Raw genomic sequence first — 27257 nt, 5'->3', positions numbered from 1 at the left:
TCTTTTGGAATTTGCTTTGGGCCTGCCTCAACAGGGCATGTTTACCAGTTGAAAACAGGGTACCGTGTGAAACAGTTCGGCTGGAGAAGTATTGTTTAGAATTGGCTAATCCAGTACGTATTGGTGTGCAGCTTCATTGATTTTAACATTTTTGTCTTATCAGGGTAAAAATGTAAAGCCTGTCTGACATTCAGGGAATGAAGAGAATGTTCTACCACAGAAATATAATTACTGAAGACGATTGATAATATACAGTGTTCTGATGGAAGCAAAATTCTCACCATTTTGTGCAAACTTCCCTATGGGTCACTTTGAGGAATACCACCCCTGGTAATACTGTTCACCATGCAATCCACTACAGATCACGAATGATATGTTTCTGGGGAAGATCCATCAATAATATCATCTTGATTTGGACAAAGAATACCAGAACACTATTTGACCTATTCCCACATCTCTGTCACAATGGCTACAACTACAATTCAGACAACACTTTTAGCTGTTCATTGAATTCCTTGCCTCTACATTATACTGTCAGGGTGACCATTTAGCTTAAAAAAAAAAAGAAAAAAAAAAAACACCCTAAGAAAATTAACACCTTGCAGTGTAGTCCTGCGTGCTTCCAGGACCCACCCCCCCCAAACTCTCAAAAGCAGTCTGTTCTATATGGGAGTTGACAAGTTATATAGATAACACTATATTTCAAAAATAATTTGTGCTTATGGAATTATAATTATGGCTAGAGATGAAGCCGCCATGTTAAAATATGTGATCAGTTTCTCATGCGGATTTTAAGTAGGTCAGACTCCTCTTCCCCAGTGTTAATATAATATTACACAGAGGTAAGGTGATGGGGTTATGCTCCTTAGGTCATTTAATCTTGTTCCATTCCCATTATGTTTGTTTAGTTACATTGCCACCATATGTGTATCTTAGTTTGTGAATCCAACATTAGAAGTGCCAAACAATGCTCCTAGTACGGCAGTCCTGAAATAACATAACAGGAACTTGTATGTTTACTTTATATTTCAAACCTATTGATTACTTGCCAGCCCTTCTCCATATGTTGGACAATATTTCATCCAATAACTCCACTCCCTGCTCGGTCTTCTATTTAGTCATGTATATGTGTTGGCTGTGTGAGAGTCTTGTAGAGCTATGTATAATTAAGAAATATCTTTGTTTGTTGTTGGGTATATTGTGATACCATGGGAGTTTGACATATACACCCCACATCCCTTGTGTTACCCGTTTCTGTAGAGGATTTGGACCAATCAGAAGTTGTCTCTAGGAGACCAGTCTGAATCTTCCAGGCATGCTTCTCCTTTGGTCCTCCAGTTTAGGAGGCTAACTGTATGTCTAGAACTGGAATGCAGGAACATAAATCCCGTGAGGGGAGTCAGACAGTTACAGGCCTACAATGGGGCAGCAGTTTTCGACGAAGCAAGCAAGGGTTGTGTTTCCTGGCACTGTTATCCACCACTAAGGACCAACGAGACAGTCGTTCCCAAGTACGCAGGTGTCTAGAGATGGTCGGCAAATATTTCTTCACAGCAGGCAGTGTGCTCTCCTTTTCAGGTTGTGTGTGCTTGACCCCGACAGGCAAGTGGACGATCTGTTCCAAGGAAACAATCTCTTGTTTTAAAGAACTGCGGGGCCCTGACCAGCAATATAATGAGTAAACTGGGTGGGGGGGGGTGCACCGCTTGTTGTACTCACCCACACACTCCTCAGGTTCAGCAAGGTAGTGCCAGTTATAGTTACCATAGAGCACGAGTTACAGTGACTTGAGAACTCAAACTGGTGAGTTTCTATGGTTTGGTACGTTTAAAATGTGAGCCTAACTATAACGTCCCATTAACCTCTTTTTTTTTTTTTTTTTTTTTTTTAAGTGAATGTCTGTTTTTTTTTTTTTAATTCTATTTCCACACTATAATGTCCCTGTAACCATTTTTCTTTTCATTTAATTTTTTATTTATATATATATATATATGTATGTGTGTGTGTGTGTGTGTGTATATATACATATGTATGTGTATTTTCAAAGGTCTCCAGGCCTTCAAAAAAAAGTGTAGCTATTGCATAGTAATATCTGTTTGAACTATAAAAGAATGGGCATCTATCCTATGTGCTGCATGAATAAATCTTTCATAAAATTATGCATGTTTTTGAACTTTCCTATAATATATTGTAATCCTCAACACAAGTTTACACTGACAAAATGAGACAAGCCTGATTTACTTTACTTCAGTGTACAAAACACGCACTTATTACTAGCATTCATGTAGGTATATCCCTGTGTTTTAGGCCTTACGTCATGTTGTTCTATGTTTTGCAGCCACCCACCTTTGAATGTATTGGAACAGGCTACTATCAAACAGTGTGTTGTTGGTCCGAACCATGCTGCATTTTTGCTCGAGGTAATGTACACTGTGTTCCTCTATAACGTTTTTGCATGATGCTTTTTAAACTATGACTGTTTCATAATGCTCTCGGAGAAGCCTCTGTAGAATCCAATAGTGGAACCCGGAATCCTTCAGCATGAAGGGAGAATAGGTTGGGAAGGGAACAAAATAGGTTATTAATTTTCTGCATTTACATGAGCTAGCAACCACATTATTAACTTAAAGGAATGCGGTTGCTTTGACACGAAATAGAAATGTACATCAGTTGAGTATACAGGTCTATGACAATTCATTTAACATGTTTGTTTATAAATTTCAGTTGTGTGCGCTGTTGCTAACTAGTATTGTTCTTTGCAAGTATCATACAGTTTGACATCAGCTCTACATTCTTTGCTTCATTGCATATGGAAATATTTTCATTTGTTCATTGTTGCTTTTCTTAATTCCTTGCAGCATGTAGCATTTTAAGATTTGTTATGCCTTTTTTTTAGTTCAGTTTGTGCTGTTGCGTAACAGTGTGATATCTTTAACTCAAATAATAAAGTGAGAGATACAGACTTATTTAGAAAAGGAAAAAATAAAGATCGGATCATTATTTGTTGTCATTGTAAATGTCATGAACATCGACATTCAAATTGTACAACTTTAAGTATAGAACTTCTCAGCAATATCTGGATTTAGATTTTTTTTTTTTTTTTAAACCTCCCATCTCCAGAAAGCCCTCTCTTTTGACTTTCTACTGTAGGCATTAGGTATTTCATCTTGTCCTCCCATGGTGCTGCTACTAATTCGACTCTCCCTCTTTAAAGCAGTGAATGACCGCAGACCAAGCACCAAATACTCCATTGCATACCTGCATGCTAGAACCCATTGTACCAGTGGAGTGTTAAAGCATTATCACTGTCTTAGGTTTAAGATGTAATCCCAAGCTTCTCTAATTTTCCGAAACATCCCAAAATTTTATCTAGAAGACTTTGCATTGTAATTAGATGATAAATTATTATAAACTTGGAGAAACTTTTCACCCTCCTGATGGCTGAGCTGTGCAATAGTGAGTTTCCTAGCATTTACAAATCCTGTGTGGGTAGGTTAACTCACGGCAGACTGTTCATTTCCTAATCAGACCTGTACAATCGTGGATGAGAGCGTGTTGGTATATAGAGTGAAAGAGAGAGCCTGATAGGGAAAGAGAACAAGAGATATTAACCCTATTTTTATTCTGTGACCTGAGCGCTTTCACTTTTATTTATTTGTACTAGAATATAATCTTTCTAACAAATGTTTGTACGAGAACACTTTTCGGTGCATACAGTATTAGACTGATTAAGTGGTTTACATACACAAGCATAGATGAAATAGATGTGAGTCAGATACTTACCTGGCTTCTTAATCTGCAGAAACAAACTACATAGCAAAGTACAAAAGTATTTTACATGAAGGCTTGGCATTATTATTTATATCTTTACACTGCGTGAGTGAAGATCAAAAAAGTATGCTAGCAATTGTTTGGCTGTACAACCTGACCTATGACTGGGAGAAAATCAGATGTATGTGCCTGAATATGAAGTAAGACAATGCAGTATGAAATTATGGTGTCATTAGCTGAAGTGGGTTGCTTTGGGTGTGCAGAGAAGTTGAAGATTTACACTGTGGTAATGCTTGTTGTGCCTGGCAACCAGCTGAGGAGTAGGAGTGGAGCAAGCAGTACCACTCTGAATCAGTGTATGTGTTTTCATGTATGTGGACACCAAATGAATTGATTCTTACTACATTGGTGTCTAATAGGGCCTCTTGCTGGAATACCACCAACTGATTCCTCCCCAATGCCAGACTACATTGGATATCCTCCCCTGGGAGCTGCCCTAGCGTGAGCCTTACCAGTGCCCAGGGGTTCGCCATCATTGGCACTGACCCATGTAAAAATCAAAGGCTATTTTCATGCACTCCAAAAGGCAAGTTTAAAGACTGGTAGAGGACCCAGTATGGGGCACAGTCCCAGCCACAAGCCTGTGCCTTGGGGTTCAAGTTGGCTGTGTATGGATGATAAATTCAGCATGGATGCTGAGCATCTGCATATAGTCAGTCATGCTGATGATGATAGCAGCAGTGAGGGAGCCAACTTTTTGTCTCCCTCCAACACGGACGCAGCAGACTACCTGGCAAGGCCATCCAAAGTGCATGCAGCCTAGATAACTCCCATATCTAACATTTTGTCCATGGTCCTGAAATCCACAACCTTCCTAAAATGCCTTGTAGGAAAATGGCTCCCTGTTGCAGTTACCCCCCACTTTTTGCTTGAAATTGGTGCTAACTTGACTGAGAAGTGTGCTGGGACCCTGCTAACTAGGCCCCAGCACCAGTGTTCTTTCACTAAAAATGGACCATTGTTTCCACAATTGGGACACCCCTGGCACACAGATAAGTCCCTTGTAAAAGGTACCAGTGGTACCAAGGGCCCTGTGACCAGGGAAGGTCCTTAAGGGCTGCAGCATGTGTTTACCACCTTAAGGGACCCCTCACCTAACACAGGCACACTGCCATTGCAGATTGTGTGTGTTGGTGGGGAGAAAAAGGCAGTCGACATGGCATCCCCCTCAGGATGCCATGCACACAAAACACTGCCTGTGGCATAGGTAAGTCACCCCTCTAGCAGGCCTTACAGCCCTAAGGCAGGGTGCACTATACCACAGGTGAGGGCATAGCTGCATGAGCAATATGCCCGTACAGTGTCTAAGTCTATTCTTAGACATTGTAAGTACAGTGTGGCCATATTAAGTATATGGTCTGGGAGTTTGTCAAAAACGAACTCCACCGCTCCATAATGGCTACACTGAATACTGGGAAGTTTGGTATCTAACTTCTCAGAATAATAAACCCACACTGATGCCAGGGTTAGATTTATTAAAAAATGCACACAGAGGGCATCTTAGAGATGCCCCCTGTATTTTACCTTAGTCCTTCAGTGCAGGACTGACTGGTCTGTGCCAGCCTGCTGCAGAGAGACGAGTTTCTGACCCCTTGGGGTGAGAGCCTTTGTGCCCTCTGAGGCCCGAAACAAAGCCTGCTCTGGGTGGAGGTGTTTCAAACCTCCCCCCTGCAGGAACTGTAACACCTAGCAGTGAGCCTCAAAGGCTCAGACTTCGTGTTACAATGCCCCAGGGCACTCCAGCTAGTGAAGATGCCCGCCCCCTGGACACAGCCCCCACTTTTGGCGGCAAGTCCAGGGGAGATAATGAGAAAAACAAGAAGTCACCCACCAGTCAGGACAGCCCCTAAGGTGTCCTGACCTGAAGTGACCCCTGCCTTTAGAAATCCTCCATCTTGATTTTGGAGGATTCCCCCACTAGAATTAGGGATGTGCCCACCTCTCCTCAGGGAGGAGGCACAAAGAGGGTGTAGCCACCCTCCAGGACAGTAGCCATTGGCTACTGCCCTCCTGACCTAAACACACCCCTAAATTCAGTATTTAGGGGCGACCCAGAACCCAGGAAATCAGATTCCTGCAACCTGAAGAAACAAGAAAGACTGCTGACCTACAAGCCTGCAGAGAAGACTGACCACAACAGCTGCTTTGGCCCCAGCCCTACTGGCCTGTCTCTAACTTCGAAAACCTGCAACCAGCGATGCATCAAACAGGGACCAGCGATCTCTGAAGCCTCAGAACTGCCCTGGACTAAAGGGCCAAGAAACTCCGTGAGCAGCAGCCCTGCTCAAAACCTGCAACTTTTTTGCAACAAAGAAGCAACTTTCAAAGACTGTACTTTTCCGCCGGAAGCATGAGACTTCACACTCTGCACCAGACACCACCGGCTCGCGATCTAGAGAACAAACACCACAGGGAGGACTCCCCGGCGACTGAGAGCCTGTGAGTAGCCAGAGACGACCCCCCTGAATCCCCACAGCGACGCCTGCAGAGAGAATCCAGACACCCCACCCCACCCCACCCCGACTGCGACAAGGGACCCGACGCCTGGAACCAGCATTGCACCGCAACCCCCAGGACCTGAAGGAACCGAACCTCCGCGCAGGAGTGACCACCAGGAGACCCCCCAAACCCCCCCCCCCCTCAATTGATTCCTATCTGAAACCCAACGTCTGCTTTGCACACTGCACCCGTCCGCCCCTGTGCTGCTGAGGGTGTGTTTTGTGTGTCTACTTGTGGCCCCCCCCGTGCTCTACAAAACCCCCCTGGTCTGCAGCCCCCCCCCCCCCCCAAACGCAGGTACCTGCTGGCAGACTGGAACCGGAGCACCCCTGTTCTCGATAGGCGCCTATGTGTTTTGGGCACCTCTTTGACCTCTGCACCTGACCGGCCCTGAGCTGCGGGTGTGGTAACTTTGGGGTTGCCTTGAAATGCCAACGGTGGGCTGCCTATGCCCCAGAACTGAGACTTGTAAGTATTTTACTTACCTCACAAACTAACCTTTTACTTACCTCCCCCAGGAACTGTTGATGTTTGCACTGTGTCCACTTTGAAAATAGCTTATTGCCATTTTTACAAAGACTGTATATGATATTGCTTTTATTCAAAATTACTAAGTTACCTAAGTGAAGTACCTTGCATTCTGTGTGTTTACTTCAAATCTTGAACCTGTGGTTCTTAAAATAATCTAAGAAAATACATTTTTCTATATAAAAACCTATTGGCCTGGAGTAATTCTTTGAGTGTGTGTTCCTCATTTATTGCCTGTGCGTGTACAACAAATGCTTAACACTACCCTCTGATAAGCCTACTGCTCGACCACACTACCACAAAATAGAGCATTAGAATTATCTCTTTTTGCCACTATCATACCTCTAAGGGGAACCATTGGACTCTGTGCACACTGTTTCTTACTTTGAAATAGTATATACAGAGCCAATTTCCTACATGCCTCATCCAGCAGTGGAGAATAAAACAAACCTCCTGCCTGAGATCTTTCAACCTGCTGCTTCATCTTTGGAGCCCTGCTACCATTCAGTGAAGCTCTGATGGGGCCTGTTAGGGAAACAGTGGCCAAACCATCTTCTTCCCAGGTTGGGTGCAGACTGATTGCCTGCTGCCGTTGGTCCAGCACAGTGATCCAGGTTTCATGTCACCCCACCCTTTGCCTTAAAGCCTAATGGTGCAGCTGTTGTCCTGCAGAAAGGAGAACTCGGGTTCTTTCCTCAACGCATCACCTGAAAGATTTTTCTCTTACAGGAGTCTGCTTTCAGATTAACTATCCCTGCAGGCCGAGAACATCCATGCCATTTGGGAAATGGTAATGATGAATGTACCCTGCCTCCCGGAACACCTGAGCTACATTGTCGCAGAAGTCGTCTGAATAAATCCTAAGTACAGGCGTGAGACTATGGACTCATTTGCCAAGTTCGCTTTCTGCAGTGGCTATCAGATTCCCTACCTGGGTTGGCTCGGTGTGGTTCTCAAGGGATGTCCAGGCAAAGCTTGATGGACATGCTCTTTCATATATTTATTCTTGTTTTGCAAAAAAGCAGCCTCTGCCCTGAAGTTTTTTTTTTTAAAGCTGGGCCAGCTACTGCGCTTTCCCTATGGCTGACTTACCCTGCCCGCCAATTTCTCAGGTCCTACAAATCCTAGAAATTGGTTATGTCCGCCACTTCCAGTAGTTAACTCCTCACATTTTTCCTGCCTTCCCTTCCCTTTCAGACGAGCATATTCGCATAATTCTGCAAGGAATCTCTGGCCTGCTGCAAAAAAAAAAAAAAAAAAAGGGTGCAGTGGAACTAGTCAGAGAACAGGAGATTGGGTAAGAGTATTACTCCTGTTAATTCTTTGTGCTCTAGAAGCTTGGGAATCTCCATATTCCCCTATCTGTACCATTGGCTGCCTAAGGTGAACCTGTCACAGCAGGTGTGGGATCACCTAAAAACCACAGCAGCCTTGCAGTTTGACTTGGGATTGTCCAGTAACCTGCCCAAGTAACACCTTGAGCCCTTACAGCGTCTTCTGTTCATAGGCGTGGTGCTGAACACCATGTCCATGATGTTTCTGATGGATACAACTACCTGTGGATTCCTCACCTAATGAATACTCCCATGGTGCCATCATTAGACGGAAATCTTCTTCCTAGTCTCTGCACGTCGACGAGGACGTCACTCTAGCCCACGCAACGCCGTCTGACGTCATACAGGCAATAAGAGGTCCTCGACGACGTGCCGACGTCAGTTCCCTTTTTTCCGTGCATTCGAAACTGTTATCTTCGAGGGAGCAACTGTTACTTTCGTGGTTACAGTGTATTTTTTGCTGCGTAGTCCTTCGCTGCAGTAATAATGTCGCAGAGAAAGTCGGGTTTTAAGCCTTGTCGTGAGTGTGGGGGCAGGATGTCAGTTACGGATCCTCACTCCGACTGCCTTTGGTGTTTAAGCTCCGACCACGACGTCTCGACTTGCGATTCATGCCAGCACATGAATCCAAAGGCCCTCAAGGAACGTGAGGCGAAGTTGTTTATGGCGAAGTCGAAGAAAGAAAAACATCATAAGAAGTCTTCTTCGCCAAGGCATCGGCGTCATCGAGACTCCCGGCGCCGTAGAGAATCACGGCGCCATTCGAGCAAGGAGACTCGTTCCAGGTCTTCGGATCGGCGCCGGAGGACTTGGGAGGTCAGTCTCACGGTCACGCCGCATCCATCGACGCCGTTACCCTCTCCGGCGTCACCGACTTCATCTGGACAGGCGTCGGTGATTGAAGTGGTGCAGCCTCTGGTGTTGTCTCCGGCGTCGCAGACGTCAAGGCCGGCGTCGCCTTCGATACAGGCACCCGAGTATCCGGCTTTTCCCACCCCTGGAGCCGATAGTACCGCATTCCTAAATGCGATGTATACCATCTTCCAACAGATGGCTCCAGGGGGTGCTCCGGCTGGCCCTTTGGCCTTTTCATTGGGTGATCCTGCGCCTCTACGGCCGGCACCCTTTATGCCCTTTCTCCCTTTTGGGAACGTGGGCTCGGCGCCGGTGTCGGCACCGGTGGCCACTCCGGTGGCTTCGGAGGGATTGGTCCCGGAGATTTCCATTCCGTCGTCGGGATTTCGTCCTGTGACTCCGGTGGGTCCATCCGCTCCGAGTGCTCTTTCATCGGCGCCGAAGTTACCTGTGGCGCCGGACGCGGCGTCGGTGGCTTCTGAAGATGGGCGCCGATCTTCGGCGGAGGCATTGTCGACTCCGCGTATCGAGCAGAGGCTTCATTCGAGGAGACGTGCTCTCCGTTTATTAGAGGAGCAGGAGTTCCAACGAGTCCTGGAAGAAGGAGAACTAGAGGACTCGGGTGATGGACTGCATGGTCTAGATACAGCCAGTGGGCTGGACACTTCCCCCGAGTGGGATCTTTCGTCTCCAGGGGAATACACAGAGGAGGCTGCTTCCTTTCACGCAGTCTTACGGAAGGCAGCTAGTTTTCTGGACCTGCCTTTGCCGGTGGCAGAGACAAAACAGAACCTTCTGACAGAGGTGCTTCATCCGGCCTCAGCTGCGGCAGAGCCTCTATTGCCGTTTAATGACGCTTTGCTGGATCCGGTGCTAGAGGTGTGGAAGAGACCAGTATCTTCCCCAGCGGTTCATAGAGCCGTAGCCAGGAGGTATCGAGCTGCACCAACTGACCCTGGCTTTCTTTCTAGGCACCCTACACCGGAGAGCTTGGTGGTGCAGGCCTCCTGTTCATCCAAATCAGCGCCTGGTTCTTTCCTGACGGTGCTTGGGGACAGGGACTCGAAGAAACTGGATGCGCAGTCCAAGAAAATCTTTTCGTCCTGTAGTCTGGTGTTGAAGGCCACCAACGCAACTTGTATCCTGGGGAGATATATTCATGCTCTTATGGATGACATTTCCTCATCATTTACGGAGCTTCCCCAGGGTCTTTTGGATGTTGTTTCAGATGCCCAGGCTGCCGCGACCCAGATTATTAAGTCTGGGCTGGACACGACCGACTCGGTGGCCAGAGCAATGGGCACGACTGTGGTGGCAAGGAGACAGGCCTGGCTCCGTAATTCGGGGTTTTCTGCGTATGTGCAGTCAACCCTATTGGATCTCCCTTTTGATGGGGACAGGCTGTTTTGGCGCCAAGGCAGATTCGGCCTTGGAATGTTTTAAGGAGAGCAGGGCCACAGCCAAATCATTAGGACTCCAAGCTCCTTCTTCCTCTGCCTCTTCCAGGATTTTCAGGAGGTTTCGGGGATTTGGGCGTGGCTCTTCCTCCTCTTCCTTTCGGGGGAGATTCCAGCAACCTGCCTCTTCCCATCCCTATAGATCTTTTAGAGGGAGAGGGAGGGCCCGCACCAGAGGAGCCTCTCAGCAGCACTCTGCCTCTTCCTCGTCCTCTGGAGGGGTGCAGCAGGGGAAGCAGCCTTAGGCTTCCACCAATTCCCACTCACTCCTCTCCTGTAGGGGGAAGTTTACTGCATTTTCTTCACAAGTGGGAGGTCATCACATCAGACACCTGGGTTACCAGCATTGTGGTTCCAATTTCTGGTGGATCTGAAGGACAATATCTGGATCACACTGAAAACAGATGGGTCTTCAGTGGTTATTGATAGAGAAGAATCTCTGCTGTAGGAAAAACTTCTGCCCTCCACCAGCAGTGGTCACAGTGGTGGTAGTGGTGAATTCCTTCACTTCAGGGTGGGATGTTCATATGGATTTCAGAGGACTAAGATCTACAGTGGAGCAGAGTTTTCACATCAACCTGCTTTCTTGAGCTGTGGGATATTCTTTTGGTACACCTTCCCTCTGCAGAATCAGCTGACTTTTCGCCTTTGCTATGTTTTGAATTGAAAGTGTGCTGAGGCCTGTTAACCAGGCCCCAGCACCAGTGTTCTTTCCCTAACCTGTACTTTTGTATCCACAATTGGCACACCCTGGCATCCAGATAAGTCCCTTGTAAATGGTACCCCTGGTACCAAGGGCCCTGATGCCAAGGAAGGTCTCTAAGGGCTGCAGCATGACTTTTGCCACCCTGGAGACCCCTCACTCAGCACAGACACACTGCTTGCCAGCTTGTGTGTGCTGGTGAGAACAAAACGAGTAAGTCGACATGGCACTCCCCTCAGGGTGCCATGCCAGCCTCTCACTGCCTATGCAGGTATAGATAAGTCACCCCTCTAGCAGGCCTTACAGCCCTAAGGCAGGGTGCACTATACCATAGGTGAGGGCACCAGTGCATGAGCACTGCGCCCCTACAGTGTCTAAGCAAAACCTTAGACATTGTAAGTGCAGGGTAGCCATAAGAGTATATGGTCTGGGAGTCTGTTACACACGAACTCCACAGCACCATAATGGCTACACTGAAAACTGGGAAGTTTGGTATCAAACTTCTCAGCACAATAAATGCACACTGATGCCAGTGTACATTTTATTGTAAAATACACCCCAGAGGGCACCTTAGAGGTGCCCCCTGAAACCTTAACCGACTATCTGTGTAGGCTGACTGGCTCCAGCAGCCTGCCACAACCGAGACATGTTGCTGGCCCCATGGGGAGACTGCCTTTGTCACTCTGAGGCCAGTAACAAAGCCTGCACTGGGTGGAGATGCTAACACCTCCCCCAGGCAGGAGCTGTGACACCTGGCGGTGAGCCTCAAAGGCTCACCCCCTTTGTTCCAGCACCACAGGGCACTCCAGCTAGTGGAGTTGCCCGCCCCCTCCGGCCATGGCCCCACTTTTGGCGGCAAGGCCGGGGGAAATAATGAGAATAACAAGGAGGAGTCACTGGCCAGTCAGGACAGCCCCTCAGGTGTCCTGAGCTGAAGTGACTCTAACTTTTAGAAATCCTCCATCTTGCAGATGGAGGATTCCCCAATAGGATTAGGGATGTGACCCCCTCCCCTTGGGAGGAGGCACAAAGAGTGTGTACCCACCCTCAGGGCTAGTAGCCATTGGCTACTAACCCCCCAGACCTAAACATGCCTTAAATTTTTAGTATTTAAAGGCTTCCCTGAACCTAAGAATTTAGATTCCTGAAACTACAAGAAGAGGACTGCTGAGCTGAAAAACCCCTGCAGAAGAAGAAAGAAGACACCAACTGCTTTGGCCCCAGTCTTACCGGCCTGTCTCCTGCCTTCCAAAGAAACCTGCTCCAGCGACGCTTTCCAAAGGACCAGCGACCTCTGAATCCTCCGAGGACTGCCCTGCTTCAAGAAAGACAAACTCCCGAGGACAGCGGCACTGCTCCAAAAGAACTGCAACTTTGTTTCAGAGGAGCAGATTTAAAGACCCCTGCAAATCCCCACGAGAAGCGTGAGACTTGCAACACTGCACCTGGCGACCCCGACTCGACTGGTGGAGAACCAACACCTCAGGGAGGACCCTCCGGCGACTCCGAGACTGTGAGTAACCAAAGTTGTCCCCCCTGAGCCCCCACAGCGACGCCTGCAGAGGGAATCCCGAGGCTCCCCCTGACCGCGACTGCCTGAACCTAAAGTCCCGATGGCTGGAAAAGACCCTGCACCCGCAGCCCCCAGCACCTGAAGGAACGGAACTTCTGTGCAGGAGTGACCCCCAGGAGGCCCTCTCCCGTGCCCAGGTGGTGGCTACCCCGAGGAGCCCCCCCCCCCCACCCCACTTGCCTGCCTGCACCGCTGAAGAGACCCCTTGGTCTCTCATTGAAAACCATTGAAAACCCGATGCGTGTTTGCACACTGCACCCGGCCGCCCCCGCGCTGCTGAGGGTGTACTTTTTGTGCTGACTTGTGTCGTCCCCCCCCCTCCCCCCGGTGCCCTACAAAACCCCCCTGGTCTGCCCTCCGAAGACGCGGGTACTTACCTGCTGGCAGACTGGAACCGGGGCACCCCCTTCTCTCCATTAAAGCCTATGTGTTTTGGGCACCTCTTTGACCTCTGCACCTGACCGGCCCTGAGCTGCTGGTGTGGTAACTTTGGGGTTGCTCTGAACCCCCAACGGTGGGCTACCTTGGACCCAAAACTGAGACCTGTAAGTGATTTACTTACCTGCTAAAAATAACAATACTTTACCTCCCCCAGGAACTGTGAAAATTGCACTGTGTCCACTTTTAAAACAGCTTATTGTGTTTTATGTAAAAAGTATATATGCTACTGTGATTATTCAAAGTTCCTAAAGTACTTACCTGCAATACCTTTCAAATGAGATATTACATGTAGAATTTGAACCTGTGGTTCTTAAAATAAACTAAGAAAATATATTTTTCTATAACAAAACCTATTGGCTGGATTTGTCTCTGAGTGTGTGTTCCTCATTTATTGCCTGTGTGTATGTACAACAAATGCTTAACACTACTCCTTGGATAAGCCTACTGCTCGACCACACTACCACAAAATAGAGCATTAGTATTATCTATTTTTGCCACTATCTTACCTCTAAGGGGAACCCTTGGACTCTGTGCATGCTATTCCTTACTTTGAAATAGTGCATACAGAGCCAACTTCCTACAATATATATTTTCCTTTTCTTTTCCTAGTGCATGGGGGAAAAACATTAATCCCTGAAGGCACATCTTTCAGGTGTGTTGCGCTTTCAGTAACTTAGCAGGGTTGTGCACTTGGCACAATTAAATGTTCAGTTTGTGTCAGCCTTTGTCTACCAGCCCAACCTTCTCTGTTCAAGTCCCATATTATTATGAAGTTTTGAAAGATCTCTCTGAAATGTGCCCTCCATTTGTTATGCATCAGTGGGACCTAAACTTTGTTCTGATGGTTGCTCCTTTTGAGCCCATGTTTAGTTGCCATTTACTACTACGGAAAACTCACTTCTTGTTGTCCATCGTGTTATGCAGATTTGTAGAACGCACAATCATCTGGGAGGGTATCCTGGCACTGAGCAGATGAGAGTGTAGACTCACCTAGGGGCCTAATGGGACTGATCGAAAAGCCAAGTTTTCAGCTTCTTGCAGAATTAAATGAGTGAAAAGGAGGCTCTTATGTGTAGCTGCCAGTTGTTCCATGCTTTCGGAGCAATGTAGGAGTAGGCTTAACTGCTAGATTTGGTTTTCTGTATGTATGGGTTTGTACAAGGAGGTGTCTGGAAAAGTGGAGGTGTCTGAAAGGTTTGTGAAGTAAGATGTGGTTGTTGAGGGATGCTGGGCCAGTGTAATGTAATGCCTTGAAAGTATGGGTAAGGAGTTTGAATTGTGTACATTTGTGAATAGGGAGCCAGTGGAGCTCCTTCAGGTGTGATGTGAGTGTGGCATGGGAGGTTGAGGGTGATTGTGGCTGCGGAGTTCTGAATGGTCTGCAACATTTTGGTGCGTGTTTTTTTTTTTGTTCCAGGCATAGAGGGGGTTCCCATAATACAGTTTCATTGTGACCGGGCATATGTGACAGTTTTCTGAGTGCTCAGTGGGAGCCATTTGAAAATCTTCTTGAGCACCATAAGGGTATGGAAGCACGAGGTGGTGATTGCATAGCCCTGGGCTTTGTTTTTGGCTTGGGTGGTGCGGTGGGTGTTGGTCCTAGCCCTGGTTGGTCACCAGTTGGAGTCCCACGGTAATTAGCTGTTCCTGAAGGTCAATTTCAGCTTTAGACCGCTGGTTTTTATCTGGGATGAATTGAGTGTCTGCATGGCTGAAATTGAGCCAGGGACGTCTCTTTTGTGAGTGAGAAAATGAGTTGTGTGTCATCAGCTTAGCAGAGGAAGTTGCTATTGTGAGAGCGGATGATGCTGGCCTTAAGGGATTGTGTATACATTGAAGAGGGTCTGGTTCACAGAGCATCCTTGTTGAACTCCGCAGATGAGGTTGTGTACATCTGAGGTGTCTGGTGCCAGCCTGTTTCCTTCCTGTCAGGAATAAGCAGATCCATCACGGTGCATGTTTTTGGATTCCAATGTCATGTCTGTGTTTGGTGAGGATGGAATATTGGGGGGGGGGGGGTGTGGGGGGATGGGGGTGGGGAGGAGTAGGACTAATTAGGTATGCGAGGAGGGGCCTGTTGATGATTTCCTTGAAGACCTTGTGTATTTCTAAGCATCGGGCAAGGTTGTGGAATAGGTTTGAGCAGTACACAAACCAGAGAGGACTTTTGGCAGCATTTCCAGCAACCCCTCATACAAAGCTGCTCTCTGATGATGAAGGGCTTACCCAGAAACACATGTCCAGAGATTTACAGCACTTGCTGCACCTACTAAGGTGAAAAACTTTAGTTTACTTTATGGATAAAAAAACGAACTTGTACTGAATTTACCATGATGCACTGGGGCTGACTGAATGCTGGAGTGTGCAGCAGGGTGCTCCCTTTCAGTTTTTTCTTTTCTTTCTTTTTTTTTTTTTATATATGGAAGTTCTGAAAATCAGGTGGTAGTTCACAAGCTGCAGAGACAGCCCGGTATCCCCTGGTACGCCCCATTGTGTGCAGGCCCTCCACCCTGTGAAGCGCTAAACCAGGGAGGGACCAATTCTCATGCTGCACTAGATGGGATCTCCTTTACTCTTGTGCCCATGTTCTGCAACGCTGTGGGGCCCCTTACGTCCAGTCAGTCAGCATTTGTCTAATGACATGTGGTGTTAGCACGGTTGCCTGCTTGTCTTGAAGTTCTGCAATACCAGACCACTTTCTTTCGACTGATGTTCTTCTCTCACTCTCCTGCCGCTCTCCAGAATCATGGTTCTCCGTTTGTTGTTCCTCTGCTTACTCACATCGCCTCAGCTGTTGTTCCAACAGCCCCCCCCCCCCCCGGCCATCCAATCACTAGTGTGCAGAACTGTCTGCAGGATCCGCTGGTCTCGCCTCGGCCAAAGCTCGCCCGGGTAACGCAAGTGATGGTGGACTCCGGCCGCGCACCTTCTCTTGTGACAGCCGCAATGCCGTGCCAGGTGAGGAGGATTCAGTTGGCGCGTACACCATTGCGTCATAATTGGAGTCACTCACCTGCAGCGTGGATTTGAGATCAGCACTGGCTCGCCATCAGGCACCACTACCTAGCTGCGGGGTTGCTCGATGTCTGCGGCTCTGCTTATACTGCACGTCTCCTCCGTACCACCTCTCAGAACAGCCTACCTCTGGGACAGCCAGGCAAAGTCACACAATCGGCCCAGTTGTCCTGGTCATTGGGATATGTGACAGTCCACTCTCCAGCATTTCCATAGTGATAATAAGCAGGACGTCTTCTGTGGCCTGATTTCCTAAGCAAATTGAAGCTGATGGTCAGGCCCGGGAGCTCCCAGATTAGGTGTCTGCCATCTTTGGTGGCAAGTCAGCCCCACCCCCATGAGTATCTGACTAAGTTGGGTATATGGGTGTGTTTGGACGCTACTGGAGTTGAAGGGTAAAAGCGCCAAAGCTAAAGTGTATGTTGGAAATGGTGAATGAATTCTGTGTGACCACACAGTGGAGATTTGGGCATTACATTAAATCAGATAAAAAAATCCATGAATGTTCACAATGTTAAAGTTGGATTAAATTGTGTTTGGACAATCCGAGCGTCCTTAAGAAAGAGTTTACTCCTCTTTTCAAAGAGAAACTTGGTAACATAGAGGATTCATATAGCAAATTCTGGTGAAGGAGTATGCTGTGACCATCCCACTGAAGAGTAAAGGAGAACTGCGCAATTAAAATTATGCAAAATCATATAACGATTTCAGTGTTTGCAGAAGCACCAATGTATTCGACTTTACATCTCGCAAACGCCTATCATCAAGGTGTGCTGCATGATATTTTTGATAGTTACTTTTGACAGCAGAGTCCTTACTTTCAGAAAATTGTCCAGGCGCCATACTGGATCTCAAAATGTTTTATAGCAGTGCTCCCGCTCTCTGTAGGTGGTGTGGTGTATTTCAATGTGGCTTCTTCCTCCCCGGAGTGATGTAGCAAAGCCGCTCACACTGTTGACATTAGTTCCTTTCTTCCTGCGTCTTTCGATGCAGATCTGGAGCACCGCTTCCAGTGTCGTCAACCTTCCGTCACCAAAACAAAAACAAGTGTGCAAGCAAAGGTGTCTCCTCCTAAAACTGCAGGCTTCAAACAATGTGGAGACTGTTGGAAACTGATGTCGCTGACGGTTCCGCGCAAATTTGTTTTTCTGGTGCTTGTGCTCAAGGCATGACTTGAAGCCAAAGGCTAACCAGCTCAGGAAATCAAAGCTGTATATTGCTGTACACAAGAAGAATTTGCAGGCTTTATGTAAGCCTTGATCACATTCCAAGTTGAGTGCTCAAACATGCTCCTGATCTAGCAAGTTGTCTTTGCAGTAAATCTGAGATCAAACATAAACGCAAGAGGGTGAAGCAGAACTCTACCCATCCTGCCACTCTCTATCTAAAAACAAGGCACAAGGGTGTCAAGATGCCATTTGGTCTCTGTCAAGATCCCCCAGTAGCAGGACTGATTACCTAGTTGGTCCCAGTGTGCACTGAATCAACTATGCCTCAGCAGATTGAAGCATTTATGAAGGCCATGATGCTGATATTTGATCCTTTTTGTTCCCTTTTGTGCACATTTAGGGCTCAAGGATCAATGAGGACCCTCAGACTACTTCCGATGGATCCATCGTCTGAGCCGACTGAACCCTTGGGCCTTTCACGGGCTCCTTACCTGCTCTGGCTCAGACTTCTATTCTGGTGGCATGACTTGCATTGTCTTTTTGGCTCAGACTCAGACTAAAGCCTGCCACCACCTGGAGATGATAGTAGAGATGAGGATGATTGGAACATGGTCAGGGTAATCTTGCTGGTAGTCCCTAGTACATCACTGACTCAGACTATTCAGCACGGTCAAGATGTGGCCCAATACGTGATTTGAACTAGTGTAGTCCTCCACTGCCATGTGTGGATGCTTTCCATGGGATTCTCTGGAGATGTGCAGGCCTCGATCATGGACATGCATTTCTTTGGCTCATCCTAACACTTAAAAAAAAGAAAAAGAAAAAAAAAGTATCGCCACAACACACACTCAGGGTCTCTTAACCCTTGCTAAATGTTTCCACACCAGCTCTGAAAAGTCAGAGGCTGTACTAGGGGACTTTTGTATAGTCCTCTTCAGTCTCCCCAGTCTCTGCCTCAATCCTCCTCAGCCCAATCCTTTATGGCTGAGACCATTGATCTGCTAGGCAGCATGCAGTTGATCTGTTCTCCCAGTCCACATCCCCTGCAGCATCAAGCTCAAAGCCACTTTAGCTTGCCTTTAGCAGGCACAAACTGCCTGGGGAGGCAGAATCCAGTACTTTATCCAAGGTGGCGATTCAATCATCTTACAGATGGGTTCTTAAGAACGTTTACTATGGTTATGCCCTACCATTGCTTTCTGCCCCACCACATCTCATTCCTTAACCTGGCAGTCTGAGGAGCACCCCTCCAGTCTAAAGTACGAGATAAAAGCCTTACCCTCCAAAGGTGCCATCAAGAGGGTTTCGGTCTCAGAACCTGGGATATGTTGTTACTCTTGTTATTTATCCTTATGTTGGAAAAGGATGCTGGGCTTCAGCCCATCTTAAATCTTCACTTTGTTCTACAGAAGGACAAATTCAAAATGCTCATGCTGGTCCCGCTTCTGTCTGTCTTGGATCTGGCCCACAGACTTGACAAGGGATCAAGGTAGGCCAGGAGCAATTTTTAGTTTGCAGTACTGTCCTTCAACCCCAAAAGTGCCTCTCGGGTGTTGACAGAAGTTTTGGCATGCAGACGATGGCGAATCTCCTGACATTTCTGGGGTCCAGGAGCTGAATGTGCACCAGACACCTTTGCAGAGGCTTCCTTTGATAGGAACTGTGTTGGACGTGGTGCAGTTCAAGGCTTTCCCTCCATTGCAGTATGTCCAGGACATTTGGGCTATGACTATGGCCCTGGTTCTCTCTGAAAGCCGCTCAGAGGCTTATTGGTCTGGTAGCTTCTTGTATATTGCTTGACTGCTATGACAGGTGCCATATGCGGAATCTGAAGTCCTAACGGGGATGGCATCAAGGCAGCCTCTCATATTTATCTCTGATTGTGAACCACCTTGGGGTGATCCTTCAATGGCAGAATGGACATGCACAGCTGGCAGTGCTTGGTGGATCACGGATGAAGTCTGAATCCTGAGGTGGCACAGTGCGGCTTCTAACAGTGGATAGATCTTTTTGCCACCATCCAACAATCAATGTCAAAACGTTTGCCTGTTTGAGTGCCTGCATAACCTCTTGCTAGTTGCAACTACAGCGAAACATAGGACTTCCAAACACCTTCCCTCCCTTGTCTCTTGTGGACTGAGTTCGAAGATCAGGGTTGACTGGGCCCAAGTCATCCTAGTGGCTCTGGTTTGGGCCAGATGAGTGTGGTATTCACAGCTTCTGGACATGAACATCTGCCCCTAATCAGGTTGCCACCCTTTGAGGAATTTCTGTTGCAGTAGCAGGGGGGTGTTCTGCACCTGATCATGCGCAGTCTGTACCCCTGTGTGTGGAGATGGCATGAAGACACTTGACTGCATTCAATCTTTCACCTTAGGCTGTAAATGTCATTCTTTCTGCCAGGTGTCCATCTAATTTAGGTGAAGTTTGTGGCCTGGTATGGGGGCTGCTGGACAGATCCTTTGCAAGGCAAATTGTTGAATGTTTTGTTGTTTACCAACAATGCCTTGCAGTGGTCACTATTAAAGGCTGTTTGTTGGCTCTTTTGGCATTTTTGGGTTTGTCATATGAACAGTCTCTATTTCATTACCTGTTGTGATGAATTTTCTCAAAGGCATAACATTTGTTTCCTCTCAAACTGTGTTGACACATTGGGACTAGAGTTTCCATTGGTTGGACCTCCAAAAAGCTTTAAGCTTTTACATTGATTTTACAAATAGCCATTGGGTGGACAATCAGCTTTTTTTGTGGTGTTAGCAAGATCAAAGAAAGAAAATGCTGCCTGGCAAAGGAATGTAAAGTTGATAGTCTTCTGCTTTAAGATCTTTTAAGTATTTGCTAAACGTATTAGGAAACAGTCTTACTGTAAGTAATGACAGTTCTTAATAGGGGACCTAATAATTAGGAAGGGCTAATAGTCTATGCATCATCTGTCAATAGTTTTTCGACCTCCGGCTTACTGCTATCCGGATGGGAAGTGTTAATTCAATCACCAGGGCTCCACATCATGGGTAGGAAGAAACTAATATTGGGATCCACTTGCTAATTCAGTATGAGTAGTAGTCTTTCAAAACCTCTTGCACAGTAAGGACGAACGGACTAAACACATGATCCTCTCTTAAATTAAGGCTACATGATTTCTCCTGTTTCTGATGTATTCTTTACATTCACTCTTTGGCCTTTAATTGTAACTGATTTAGTCCTGGCAATTTTGAGGAGGCTGTCAAAAGAAAATGATACGTAGACCGTATTGCCCCTCAATTTTAATACTCCTTGGAGTCAAGTCATGCGTCTTTTTATGTATACGCACTTCTCACTTGTTCAGTTGTCCTGCACTGTGTGATCATTGTCTGTGCATTCTCTAATCAAGTTACCAATGTTTTTCTTGAAAATTAATGTATTGAATACCTATGTTTTGGTTGGTCTTTCCCAACTGCAATTGTTGGGAATATTGAGAATTGTTTATTTGAATATGGCTCATTTGAGATGGATTATGCATCCCTCTATTTTAAAAATAATTACCTTGAACTACATTAACCCTCTATATTTGAGGTTTGCTGAGGAATTCTGGTTAAGAAAACATTGGGGGATCCCCGCAAGTCACACCTCCCTGGACTCCCTCGGATGTCTAGTTTTCAGAAATGTCTGGGTTTGGTAGGTTTCCCTAGATGGCTGCTGAGCCCAGGAGCAAAAACGCAGGTGGGCCCCCGCACCCCTGCAAAAACAGGTAGTTTTGTATTTGATAATTTTGATGTGTCCAGATAGTGTGTTGGGGCATTTCCTTTCGCCTGCACTAGGCCTACCCACAAAAGTGAGGTACCATTGTTATCCAGAGACTTGGGGGAGCGCTGGGTGGAAGGAAATTTGTGGCTCTTCTCTGATTCCAGAACTTTCTGTCACCGAAATGAGAGGAAAAAAAGTTTTTTTTTTTTGGCCAAATGTTGAGGTTTGCAAAGGATTCTGGGTAACAGAATCTGGTCAGAGCCACACAAGTTATCCCATCTTGGATTCCCCTAGGTGTCTAGTTTTTAAAGCTGCGCAGGTTTGCTAGGTTTCCCTAGGTGCCGGCCGAGCTAGAGGCCAAAATCCACAGCTAGACACTTTGCAAAAAAAAAACAGCTGTTTTCTTTGTGAAAATGTGATGTGTCCACGTTGTGTTTTGGGGCATTTCCTGTCGTGGCTACTAGGCCTACCCCACACGTGAGGTACCATTTTTATTGGGAGACTTGGGGGAACACTGGGTGGAAGGAAATTTGTGGCTCCTCTCAGATTCCAGAACTTTCCTTCACCGAAATGAGGGAAAAGTATTTTTTTTGGCCAAATTTTGAGGTTTGCAAAGGATTCTGGGTAACAGAACCTGGTCAGAGCCCCACAAGACACCCATCTTGGATTCCCCTAGGTGTCTAGTTTTCAAAACTGTGCAGGTTTGCTAGGTTTCCCTAGGTGCCGGCTAAGCTAGAGGTCAAAACCACAACTAGGCACTTTGCAAAAAACAGCTCTGTTTTCTTTGTGAAAATGTGATGTGTCCACGTTGTGTTTTGGGGCATTTCCTGTCGCGGGCGCTAGGCCTACCCACGCAAGCGAGGTACCATTTTTATCGGGAGACTTGGGGCGGAACACAGAATAGCAAAACAAGTGTTATTGCCTCTTGTCATTTTCTCTACAATTTTTCTTTCCAAATGTAAGACAGTGCGTAAAAAAGACGTCTATTTGAGAAATGCCCTGTAATTCACATGCTAGTATGGGCACATCGGAATTCAGAGATGTGCAAATAACCACTGCTTCTCAACACCTTATCTTGTGGCCATTTTAGAAATACAAAGGGTTTCTTCTTACCTATTTTTCACTTTTTATATTTCAGCAAATTAATTGCTGTATACCTGGTATAGAATGATAACCCATTGCAAGGTGCAGCTCTTTTATTGGCTCTGGGTACCTAGGGTTCTTGATGAACCTACAAGCCCTATATATCCCCGCAACCAGCAGAGGCCAGACGTAACAGTATATTGCTTTAAAAAATCTGACATCAAAGGAAAAGTTAGAGTAAAACGTGGAGAAAAACAGCAGTTTTTTCACCTCAATTTCAATATTCTTTTATTTCAGCTGTTATTTTCTGTCAAAAAATCTTATAGGATCTACACAAATGACCCCTTGCTGAATTCAGAATTTTGTCTACTTTAGAGAAATGTTTAGCTTTCTGGGATCCAGCATTGTTTTCTCACCCATTTCTGTCACTAACTGGAAGGAGGCTGAAAGCACAAAAAATAGTAAAAATGGGGAAAGTCCCAGTAAAATGTCAAAATTGTTTTGAAAAATTGGGTTTTCTAATTTGACTGTCTTCCTGAATGCTTGGAAAATGGTGATTTTACCACTGCAAACCCTTTGTTGATGCCATTTTCAGGGGAAAAAAAACACAAGCCGCCTTCTGCAGCCCTTTTTTCCCATTTTGTTTTTAAAAAAAAAAAAAAAACTAAATTTTCGCTGTATTTTGGCAAATCTTTTGGTCTCCTTCAGGGGAACCCACAAAGTCTGGGTACCTCTAGAATCCCTAGGATGTTGGAAATAAAGGACACAAATTTGGCATGGGTAGCTTATGTGTAGAAAAAGTTATGAGGGCCTAAGAGCGAACTGCCCCAAATAGCCAAAAAAGCCTTGGCACTGGAGGGGGGAAAGGCCTGGTAGTGAAGGGGTTAATGGCTTTAGGAGTATAATAGAACACCCACCTTGAAAAAAAGCTCCACCGTTCTGAAATTAAGATTAATTCTTATAATTTATAGCTAAATTGTGAGATTTCGTGCCATATGTTCATTGCCATTCTGAGGCCTGTTTCCTTTTAGATTTTTAATTACATGATTGAGAAGTAGAGCAACCTGTACATTTTGTTGCTGGATTTTTGACCAGCATCGTATGTCTCGAAGTTGAAAATCGGATACTATCTCCAAGATATTTGCCTTCTCATCAATTAAAACTGAAATGTTCTTATAATCTTGAGAGTTTAACCAAAATCATGTCATTTTTTATCAGACATTGACAATCGCTCCCATATTTTCCAAGTGCACCCTAGCTTAAAATCATATAGATTTCTAAACCCAATATCTTTGCATTGTGTAATGTTAATTGAGAAAATCATGGCAATGATTTTACAGTTCTTGAGTGAGAAGCAGTAATGGCAGTACGGTGTATATTATTCCCACAACAATTGTTTTTTACAAAATACCAACTCGCAGATGGTGTACTGTTTTTTTTTTTTTTCTCCTTTTTTTTGCCTGACAGTTTTGCATTTTTTTTTATTTACATTTTTTTTAAGTGAGTATTTGTATCTGACTTCTGAACGTTACATGAAGGGCATAATTATAGTGTAGAGAGTTAAGTCATGATGTAGTCTCTATTAAAGTGGTCTGATAATATCTGTATATTCGGTAAAGCCAACCCACCATGTTCTTTTTCAAGTTGAAAGTTTGAATTGTAACTGAGCACGTTGGGTATTTGAAATACTTTTTCTAATCAGTGTATCTACCTGATTGAACTAAGGTTTAGTGATTGTGATGAGTACGTTGGAAAATAATACAAAGTGGCAAGATAGGCATTTTAACCAGAGCTAGTCTACTTATGATTGTAAGAGGTAATAGTTGCCATTGATCGAAAAGCTTTTGTACTTTGTTCTTGAAACAATGTAGTTCAGTTTAAACAAATCTGAATGATGTATTGTAAGTCTGTCCCTAATTCAGAATGGAGTTCCTTTATGGAAACACTAAAAAGAAGAATCTCTGATTTTCCATATTTAATTTTATATCCCCCAATCTGGGTAAAATCATTAATTTTTATCTATTGTGTACTGTATATTAGATTTTTTTGGCCTGCAGATAGGCAATCATGTAATCTGCATAGAGCTTTAAATTGGACAATCTGATGGAGACTTCTAGCTACAGATTCCTTACCTTATAATTTCCTGACGTCAGCTTGGAATCCGGAAGCTTCGCTGAGGAATACCTTTGCGCGCGCCGTCTGGTGGCGTCATTTGTATCTGCGTGGCATAGTTGGAGCTGCCCATGACGTCACAGTCGCCTAGAAAGTTATTTTCTTTCCGCGGCAGTTAAACCGCACATCTGGAATCGAGCTACCCTTTGTCTTTTTTGATAGGCCTTTTTCGACCCTTTTTTATTTTTCAGTCTGTGCGAGAACGACATCTAGGAATACGTGGTACAAGCTGTATGGCGCCTGCCACCGCGCCATATCTGTGACAGACCCCTATAAGTTAGGTCTCTGGTGTTTGGACTGAGACCAAGACTCTAAGTCGTGTTCCGACTGCCTGGCCATGGCTCCGAAAGCTTTGAGGGAGCGGTCCCTGAATCTGATGGCACTCTGGCAGGCTATGCCCGCCGGCGCAACTCCTTGTAGGTTACGGTTCCAGTAGAGGAGGTGGTCGCAGAACCACCCCAGGATCCTCCAGTACTCTACGTCCCACACGAGGTCCTCTAAGCAGACTTTACTTTGCCTGTTGGCGACGAGACAGCACAGTTCTGCCGAGCTGTTGCCAGGGCTGACTTTGAGCCCCCCTGACCCCCTCCCCCCCAAGAACTGGACGTCCCCTGCTCAACAAGAGTTTTATGAGGTCATGCGCCTTGTATTTGAGCGGGCTGGCCTCAATGCCTCTGCCCCATGGGGTCGGCAGGGGCCTTATCAGGTTCCACGCGGGTGTCTTCGGCCTCAGTGCGATGGGGTCGCTTGGATCTGTTATCGGATCCGAAATGACGCGCGTCCACAGTCGCCCTCCTCCGGCATTGTTCCTGACATGGACGCTCCCTGCGCCACCAGTGCCTACGGGTAGCACCAGCCCCATTCTAATACCCGATGGTCCGGAGCTGGAATGGCATTGTAGGACGCAGATTCCGATGCCAACAGGTGCCAGATCATTGTTTGAGCCTTTCTGTTATCAGCCAGGCATTGGTGAGGAATGGGAGGGGTCTCAGAACCCTCTGGAGTCTGTTGGAGCAAATGGACTGGTATGAGAAGTTAGGAGATGCCAGTGGACTAGACACCTCTCCAGATGCTGGCAGGTTCTCACCTATTGTAGTACGGAGGAGGGAGCTTCATATGCTATGTTGGTACGTAGGGCAGCTGAGGTCCTAGACCTATATGGTGCAGATCAGGACTAACCTCCTGACTGAGGTGCTTCAGCTGGGGGTTTCCACATCAGAACTGATGTTACCCTTTAATAATGAGGCCCTCACGGATGTCCTGCTGGGGACGTGGTCCATACCTAGCACAGGGGCACCTGTAAATAGGACAATTGGCCACCGCGCTTGCCCAGCTCCAAGTGATCCTATCTTCCATAGACCACACCCCACCCCAGAGAGTTTGGTGGGCCAAGCCTCCATTTCCTATGACGCCTTCCCTTCCGCTCCCCCAGATAGGGAATCCAAGAGGCCGGACCAGACATTGAGGTCAGTGAACAACTCATGCCTATTAGGCCGTTTTTCCCATATTTAATGGATATGGTGGCGCAAGTGATGCTTCAGGTCCCGGTGGGCGTGCAGGACACTCACAGGCAGTTATAGATGTGAGAGATGCAGCCACGTTTACTGTCTGTTGTGGTTTGAACATGACTGACTCGCTGGGTTGAGCGATTTTTGTCTGGTGGCCCATCGTCACCACGCCTGGCTTCGTACATCAGGCTTTTCGGGGGCTGTTCAGGCAAACCTTAAGGACATGCCCTTTAATGGGTCCTGCCTATTTGGTAAAAAGGCAGACTCTGCACTGAACGGCCATGTAGCTGGGCCTCTCGGCTACCCGTCGCCAACAGTCTGTCTTACACCCCTTTGAAAGCTTCGGAAGGGACGGGGTACCACCACATCCACAGACTAGCTACTGTCCTCCATTAGGGCAGCATCTGTGTGGGGACGAGGTCGTGGTACCTTCAGATCTAGAAGGTCTGGCCAGAAGTTGTCCACCACCCAGCCCCCCCTCCTCCACAGTTCCCAAGTCCTAGTGTGATTCTGCAAGACCCCCCTTGTTCAATTGGAGGGAGGATTCAATTTCATCTCCCTTACTGGCAGTCAAAAACATTGGACAAATGAGTCTTGCAGATCATGCAGAAGGGCTATTCCCTCCCCTTCCAGTCTTTCCCTCCCTCTATGCTTCCATTAAAAGAACGGCTGATGGGGGCTCACTTACTCAGCGAGTAAGTTACAGCTCTCTTGGCCAAGGGAGCCATAGAAAAGATCCTGATGTCAGAAGTAGGCAGCGGTTGTTATTCCTGCTACTTTTTGATACCCCAAAAGAACAAGGGTCTTCACCCTATTCAGTTCTTGTCTGCCCTAGAACAAGGAGTCTGGATGGTAGCGCTTGACTTACAGTATGTGTATTTTCACATCCCCATCCTGCCTGCCCACAGGCGCTACTATTTGCGGTTCAAGGTAAGCCACACGCACTTTAAGTTTACTGTGCTCCCCTTTCGAACTTACCAGTGCCCCTCGGTGTTCACCAAGATGATGGCTGTAGTAGCAGTTCATCTGTGCAGGCCGGGGTTTTCAGTTTTCCCCTACCTTGACGGCTGGCTGTTGAAGGCCCCTTCGCCCCAGGCTGTCGTCACCCACCTACAGACTACAGCGAACCTGCATTCACTGGGGTTCACTATAAACATGCTGAAGTCACACCTGACTCCCTCTTAGAAGCTCCCTTTCATTGGAGCTGTTCTGGACACAGTGCAGTTTCAGGCTTATCCTCCTGAGCAGCGAGTCTAGGATATCCAGGTTATGATACCAATTTCTCGGCCTCTAGCCTGGATTTTGGTGCAACGGACTCTGAGGCTGTTGGGCCTCATGGCCTCCTGCATCCTGTTAGTCAGATATG

General features: G+C 46.5%; 1 protein-coding gene across 8 annotated transcripts in view; it reads left to right on the top strand.

Moving 5' to 3' along the window:
• UBR5 (ubiquitin protein ligase E3 component n-recognin 5) overlaps nt 1–27257 on the top strand; it is a 1605594-nt gene that overhangs the window by 34735 nt on the left and 1543602 nt on the right. For all 8 annotated transcript variants that reach the window (XM_069220579.1, XM_069220580.1, XM_069220578.1 and 5 more), the window contains exon 3: nt 2339–2420. In XM_069220579.1, coding sequence (XP_069076680.1) covers nt 2339–2420 — 82 coding nt within the window. The remainder of the gene's footprint in view (nt 1–2338; nt 2421–27257) is intronic.

The sequence above is a fragment of the Pleurodeles waltl genome, chromosome 2_2 (assembly GCF_031143425.1).
Source record: "Pleurodeles waltl isolate 20211129_DDA chromosome 2_2, aPleWal1.hap1.20221129, whole genome shotgun sequence".
NCBI classification, from domain to species: domain Eukaryota; kingdom Metazoa; phylum Chordata; class Amphibia; order Caudata; family Salamandridae; genus Pleurodeles; species Pleurodeles waltl.
Note: the sequence above shows the minus strand (reverse complement) of the source record. Positions and strands in the feature narration are given on the sequence as shown.